The 8,201-nt window shown below is 36.1% G+C and overlaps 1 protein-coding gene across 1 annotated transcript in view; it reads right to left on the bottom strand.

Moving 5' to 3' along the window:
- Positions 1-2,580: 2,580 nt before the first annotated feature.
- Positions 2,581-8,201, bottom strand: part of LOC139736819 (annexin A13-like) — a 28,109-nt gene continuing 22,488 nt past the window's right edge. Inside the window, exons 11-13 of the mRNA XM_071647481.1 lie at positions 7,932-8,007; positions 6,610-6,722; positions 2,581-3,234 (exon numbers count right to left, since the gene is read on the bottom strand). Of these exons, the coding sequence (XP_071503582.1) occupies positions 3,097-3,234; positions 6,610-6,722; positions 7,932-8,007 (327 nt within the window). The 3' untranslated portion in view covers positions 2,581-3,096. The remainder of the gene's footprint in view (positions 3,235-6,609; positions 6,723-7,931; positions 8,008-8,201) is intronic.

Raw genomic sequence — 8,201 nt, 5'->3', positions numbered from 1 at the left:
TTTTTGGAAGACCAAATAAAGACAAACTTCGGCTGGCGTAATAACCACCAACGATAATATATAACGACTGAATAATATTGTATTGATTCTTTCAGTAATTAACACCACTCTATTCTCCCTGTATATCATACACTTGCAGACGATGTATGAATCTCTGGGTTTTCTCTCTTATTCAATTTGTAATCAATGAATATTATGGTTACAGTTCGTTATTCCGAAAGTATATTTTCCGAAGGTTCGTTAGTCAGAAACGAGATAAGTTTTGTAAGTCCGAAGGTTTATTAGTACGCATCTTCTTTTTCATTTTCGGAACCTTTGGAATAACGAACCCTTGGAATAATGAACATTAAATCCTTTTCAGAATTACGAACCTTCGAAATTACAAACCTTCGGAATAAAGCCACAAATGTTCGGATTAACGAACCCATTTTCATTTTTTTTTTTTTTTATTAAGGAACATCTAGGTAGAGCCCATTAACGAATTCTTGTGTTTCGGATTTACGAACTATGTTTTATTCTCGGATTAACGAACATTTGGAATAATGAATATAACCCATTATTGTATAAATGTAAGATTATAATTTATGTCCTTTTGTCCGCGTTCACGTGTCTCTCATCTCTCTCTCTCTCTCTCTCTCTCTCTCTCTCTCTCTCAAATTCTTCCCCTTCGCATTACCTTACTACTGCTATTAGTTCTCAGTTTCCTCATTCACCTAACTTCATGATTATTTTTATAACGGCATTCAGTATGTACAGGAGTTATCGAAATTACTTTGCTTGCTTTGTAACTGTTACTTTAAGCTTATACATGGTACTCGTACGGTGAAAGACTGTTCATGTTCTTATGAATAAAGTTTAATGATCGGTGATACTGGCGCAATACTTTAACTTGCTTTGACACAAGTCATAAAGATTTATTCAACTTGAGTTAGTACTTATCTTATAGGGACTGCAATCACAACCTTGACGAAAATTCCAGTTTATTCAATGTTGTGTATTTGTTTTTGTGTTGTCTTGTTTTTGTTTTTGTTTTCCATGAATTGGTTAAATGAAATAGAAAGATTGTGGCAACAAGATCAGATGGAATGTCAAATAAGTTTGTACCGTCATCACTTTCATGTAAAAAACCAATATCAGGTTTGATCATTGTCAGTGTTTAGGGGTTTTTTTCTCTCTCTCTCTCTTTCTCTTTATATAAGCTGTATCGGATAAAACAACAAAATAATGCTATTCCCTAAGTTATGCACGTGCATACATACACAGACAGATACCATCCATATAGCAATCCCACGCTTTCAGCATGAACTCTATTGCAGCCACCCCATTATTTTTTTTTCTTTCTTTCTTATTTTCTTTCTATCCATCTACATATGAACAGTTTGTTTGCAAAAACCGATAAGTCCATTTTTGAAGATTTTGAAGTACGGTCTCTGTCATAAAGTACAAAATATTACCTTTTAAATGATATATTGGTCACTATTATAAAGGCACACTTTTGAAGTTATGGTCAAAAAAAGCAAAAATTTTCTTATCATTCTCTTTATTTTTCTTGACCTTTAATCGCAAATATCTCCATTTGGCAAATATGGACTTATCGGTTTTTGCAAACAAACCCTTCATATCTATCTGGATATCTACCAATCTGTCTTGCAATATATCTGTGTTGATATTTCCATCTCTCTAAATCTGTATTATCATGTTGCTTTTTTTTTTCTCGGCAGCCTCATTTCAAGATCTACAACTAAATGATTGTAACTGTGGACGTGAACATGCATCCTCGACACAAGGGGGCGCTTCGATTTATGATAAACGACATTCATTTATTCGGCTTTCATGTCTTATTCAAGTGCTTCGATTCTTTTTATTTCATTCTTATTTTTCCAACAAAACATAACACAGAACATAACACTTCATGGCATACATCTATTTCATACGACTATTGAGAAATATATGAACTGAAAGGCGAATTTATTATTGTTCTGGTTGTTGGCTTTACCCCAGGGTTGTTGATCCCGACTTCTTGATAATGGCAAGTTTTGGGAAGGTAACGTCAAAGTCAAGCAATTTCAAGTAATTAGGAATTGTTCTGTTCATATATATCAAATATTCTGTGGAAATGTTTCAGTCTTAGTCCTTCCTGATCAATTACTAAACTCGTTATTTGCCTATAAACGACACAGTTTATCTTGGTTAATGCCACCTTCAATGTCAGTCACCCATCGCAATGTTTTGTTATGCTAAAATATCATCATTTAATATCGTTTCAGATTAATTTAAACATTGCAATTACAACGTCAAACACTCTAGCTACCACGTTCAAAATATCGCCTTTGGTACTTCTTGTATATATGTGACAAAAACAAGCACATAGCATAAAAAAACGTTATGTATACCGCATAATATGCAAACAGCCTGTATTAAAGAAAGTGTACAAGCTTGGCAACAGTGTATTATTAAATGATTAGGATGCGTCAGAGTATCGGGTTTACCGCTTAATACCGAGTTACCCGCTCCGTTTGATGGTCTTTACCATTGGTAAGCATTTAAGAAAAAAGCTGTTTATCTCCCCCCCCCCCCCCCCCCCAATCTGCAATACCATCATGGACGAATTCATAGAAAAGGATGATACCTTGTTGTATACATACGTTTACATTTTTTCAGTTGTACAACTTATACTCTTTGCAGATGTTACATGTAATATTGTCACTTTGATTATTGCGGTAGGAAAACCTCGTTTGAATTTCATTTTCTAGTTCTCAACAAGCGGCGATGAAAGGCATATACGCAAAATACCGACTTTAAGATGAACACGTTCCGATATTCTACAGACCATAATTCTTTGACTACGAGACACCGGTGCATTTAAGGCCTTTATGACTGACTAAACTCTAGGTGATGATAAGTCGCAAGATTACTCTATCATGAAATTCAACCCTGTACTAGTGATGTTTCATACGGACACGCACCGTTAACCTTATTTTCCGACATTACACGTAACTTATTCAATCATAATCAAAAGACTGAATTTCGGTTCATGCGCATGCGTGACGTTGCGCGGTTGGGACGCGCAGCGCGTCGGACGTGTGCGCATCCAATTTATTCCTCGTCATTCTCCCCGTGGAGGATGGCGAGCAGCATCTTTTTGAAGTCGCCACTGCAGTCGCCGTCGACGAAAGAGTGGAGCGTCTCCCCGTACTTGGCGAAAAACGCGATCTTAATCCTCTTCAGGTCGATCTGGAGATAAGCAAATGAGAAGACAAGGAGCCAGTGACAAGGAACCATCAAGAGTGTAGTCATGGCAACAACTGGAATCTTACCCTCACTTGGGATGAGAATGACTGATTGGGCCCCATTTCGTAAAAGATGTTAGGATAGCAACTCTTGATGATATGGCAACTTCCCATATATAGCAGCAGAGAATCAGGATGCTGGATTCTTGTCGTTACCATGACAATTGCCATTCCAGCAAGAGTTGCTGTCATATCAACTTTTTACGAAATGGGGCCCTGATTCTTCCTTTTTTTTCTGAGACAGAATCCATTTTTCCTCTATTGACCATTTACAGCAGATCGATTTTTTTCTGTTTAAAACTTGTTAAATTTAATCACAGTGTCTATACCGAGAACCAGTGTAATGATAATGATAACAGATATCAACTAGACTTGGAATTTGTCAAGACTGACAAATTAGGTGATCCGATTTTTTTTTAATCAATTATTCGAGTCCTGATCGCAATAGGCATGACCATATAGGTTTCATCTGTGTTTAGAGACATTGGACGTGTGATATTTGGATTCTCATTTAGAAAAGAGAGTCAGGTCTGCTATCTTTGTTACCAAATTCGGTATACACTATAACGAAGATACAGAATGAAGTATATTTGACCATTGACCCAACTTTGCACAGCCAAGATGGCATCTGAGCAAAAAGTGGTTATTTTGTGAAATGATTCTTGTAACATGGCCTTTGCGTGTGCAAAATATGGGAAAGATAGGACATGTATTCACCAAGATACAGGTTAAAACATTTATGACCTTTGACCCTAATTTACATACCCAAGATGGTGTCTGATCAAGTAGTTGTTATTTTATGAAATAATGTACGTGACATGAACTAAACATGTGCAAAATATGATGATGATAGGGGCTGTTTTTCTTGAGTTATTGCAAAGAAAGTTGCAGAGAGAAAGAAATATCTCAATACATCGAAGATAAGTTTGATGTCAACCAAGTTTTTTTGACGTGATCTCGGCGTCGTATGAAAAAATGGAGAATCACTGATGATAGCCCAAAGTCTCAGCTACAACATATTAAAATCTGGGAGAAATTTACAGAAGAGTAAGTGAGGTAGTGCTCGATAAAGACCGTCATGTCAATTTTCATTTCCAGAAAAATACCCTCCCATAGAGATAACACGTAAACTGGTTAAATTTGACAAGGTTACATTATATCCATTTTCAAGTGGTGAAGACATCATCCGATTAAAACTTTGATTCACAAAACTTAAAGAGTATTACATTGGCTACAACATACTAAAATCTGGAAGAAATTCACCGAAGGGTAATTGAGCTAGTCGTCGATAAAGACAATCATGTCAATTTTCACATCTAGAAAAATTCCCTCCCATAGAGATAACACGTCATAATGAAGATAAAGAAAGAAGTACATATGACCTTTGACCCTACTTTGCACAGACAAGATGGCGTCTGAGCAAAAAGTGGTTATTTTGTGAAATGATTCTTGTAACATGGTCTTTACGTATGCAAAATATGGGAAAGATAAGACATGTATTCACCAAGATACAGGATGAAACATTTTTGACCTTTGACCCTAATTTACATACCCAAGAAGGTGCCCGATCAAGTAGTTGTTATTTTATGAAATAATGTACGTGACATAAACTAAACATGTGCAAAATATTGGGCTGATAGAGCTTGTTTTTCTTGAGTTATTGCAAAGAAAGTTGCAGAAAGAAAGGAATATGAAAATACATGGAAGATAAGCTTTAATTTCAACCAAGTTTTTGGGCATGATGCCGACTCCGTATGAAAAAACGAAGGGCACACTTACGATAGCCCAAAGTCTCAGCTACAACATACTAAAATATGGGAGAAATTCACCGAAGCATAAGTGAGCTAGTGCTCGATAAAGATAGTCATGTCAGTTTTCATTTCCAGAAAAACTGCACTCCCATAGAGATAACACGTAAACTGGTCAAATTTAACAATGTTACTTTAAATCCCTTTTTACGAGGTGATGCCGTCATCTAATCAAATTGTTGTTATTATATATCTGAAAGACCATTTAATAAGCTACAACATATTGAAATTTGGACGAAAATCAACTAAAGAATAAGTGAGATATGCTTGAATGAACTTGAAATTTGATGACGTCATTTTGAAAATTTACTTTTTTAACTTTATTAAGAAATTTGATATATTTTAATCATTTTTCCAGCATTGCCAACCCATGAAATGACATGTACAACTCATCAGCTTTCAGAATATGTAAAGAAAATGGGGGGTCACCGTCCATCCTGACGAGTAAAATCGGATTTAAAATTGGCAGTCTTTTGGCATAGTTGCACTGTATATCGCCATTGACGCGCGCGCGGAATTTCAACTTTGACGGACCCGTATGACGTCATTTTGAGTGGGATTGACTTGAAACTTGGTAGAAATATTCCTTGACATTTCAGGCATCCGATCTGTGTAAAGAAAGTGGAAATTTCTATTGCATATGAGCTGTACGTGCGTATATGCGCGCGCGCGTACGCGTCCGTCCAATTTTTTCAATTTTTCAAAAAATGCTCCAAATGGTCTGAAACGTGTGCAAAAAAAATTTGAGCTCGATTTGAGCATACAAATATTTCAACGCGCGCGTACGCGCACGTTTTAAGAGAAAATATGAATTTTGATTATATGAGTAGAATGCGCTTGACTTGAACTATATGTGACGTAAATTTCATTGAAAAATTCTATTCCATTAATGAGATAGGAGTGAGAATGTGTTTTCATATAATGACGTCATAGTGACGTCACGATCGACCAATCACAATGATACATTAGATTTGTCGTCTTTGGGACATGATACATATATGGTATGAGTTTGAAGTTGATACTCTGAGTACTTTTTGAGTACGTAGATACACAACTTTTGTCCAGAAATAAAGAAAGAAGAAGAAGAAGAAGAAGAAGAAGAACAAAGAATCAGTACAGATACAGAAGGTGATCCGAGAGGATTCTCGGATCACCTAATAAGTTGAAGAATCTAAACAAGAATGCAATCTTTGAGACTGACGATCATCCTAACTCAGGGAAACAGCAGTTAATGATAATCTTGAGCATGACGATAACAACTTACAAACGATGATGATGATCAAATTAAACGAGACGTTAATGGAGATGGTGATTATGATAATGGGAATAACAAAGTGCGGATGAGTTTTGGTGACCATTAAAGGCCACATGATCATAACAGCTTCCATCATGGCAACAAGCGTGTTTACAGGGACAAGATATGATTCTCGGGAGAAAAATAAACATCACCATTAGCACTTGTCCCCATGACAACCGCCTCTATACCAAGGGATGTCATACAAACTACACACCTCCGAGCGTGAGATGATCACCCTGATGAGTTTTTCCTCGTCAGTGCCGACTCCTCTCATTGAGTCGTGGAGGATCTCGGCGAAGTACTGGCCGACCTCTCGGGAGCGGCTCACTGGTGGAGAAAACATACATAGCAATAAATGGACAATAAGCAAATTCAAACAAGCGAATAATAGTTCAAAACTTTCGCTATTTGCTAAGAAAAGAAAGAAAAACGAAATGACAAAGGCATATATTATTAGCAAAGCCAAGCAAAGTCTGTTCGGGAAGCACCTTTCAGGAAGTATCTTGATAATTATACATTAAAGATAATATAAAGTTTTGGTACCTCAAAAGTTTCCCCGAGTTTCCTAATCTTAGTGTGTGTTTCAGGTTAAATTACCTTTCATATAACTAACGCTGTGAGACTTACTCGCCCCAAAATGCTCTTATGTCTTAGTAATCATGCAATAATGGTTTCGTACAATACGTGTATTGTCGCGGTACCGCGTTGAGTCAAACTAACGGCTCGTTCGAATTTTTCAGAGCCCGCTCTGCTCTGGTACGAAACCATTATTGCATGATTACTAAGACATGAGAGCACTTTGGGGCGAGTAATTCTCACAGTGTTAGTTATATGAAAGGTACTTTAACCTGAAACACAAACCAAGACAAGGAAACTCAGGGAAACTTTTGAGGTACCAAAACTTTATATTATCTTTAAGGTTGGATATCAGGTTGAATACAGGGTGGCATATTACGGGTCGAAGGATTGCAACCAAGGTAAATATTTATTGATTGACATGACCAACTATGCTCTAGTCAGGAGAGCAAAAGGATTTGATGATTGTATTCTATTTTGCTTTGTTTTTCTTTCATATTATTATAAGCCTTTCATGAGTATCATGACAAGTATACATAGCTCATGTATTGTGACGAAGTTTTTAAGCTTTGATTTATAATTGCTCTCTGTATAGTAATCATACAGAATATAGAAATCAAATGTGCGTAAATGATCGCAATGCGCAAGTTTAATAGTAATTCTCTCCCTTCTGTACTTGGCTCAATATTCATAAAAAATAAAATTGTCCATTCACATCCTACCGGGTAATCCAATGAATTTAATTTGCCTTTAACCAGAACTATTTTTGATAAATCTGTATTCTCTTTTTCTGGTCCGAAATTAAGGAATTCTCTTGATATGGTACATGCAATGTAAAAGAAACTTTCAGTTTGAATACCTTTACCTTTAGATTTAGGAAATTATTCAGAAGTTGTAATAATATGTGTTGGAAATTAAATAAAACGAAACGAAAGGAAATGATCAAAATCTCTTTCTCACCGATAGCCAGGTAGCCGTCCTGAAGATCACCCATGCACTCATCACGGATCGAATCCTCGATGTCACAGCCAGCGACCTGAGGCAGGTTTAGGGAAAAATTGTACGTGATAATCATGATAATGATAATAATATCAATGATGATACTAATTCTTTTTCTTCTTCGGTTTATTCATTGTCATGATTATACATGATAAAAAATATAAAGATAGTAATGATATACAAAAATAATGACGTCATCATCAACATTATTACTGTAAGAGTAGAAGTAGT

The sequence above is a fragment of the Diadema antillarum genome, unplaced genomic scaffold, assembly GCF_040938485.1.
Source record: "Diadema antillarum isolate AM-2024a unplaced genomic scaffold, OU_Dant_1.0 seq00000663_RagTag, whole genome shotgun sequence".
Lineage (NCBI taxonomy): Eukaryota > Metazoa > Echinodermata > Echinoidea > Diadematoida > Diadematidae > Diadema > Diadema antillarum.
The sequence above is the reverse complement of the archived record's forward strand: the minus strand, read 5'-3'. Positions and strand labels throughout refer to the sequence as shown.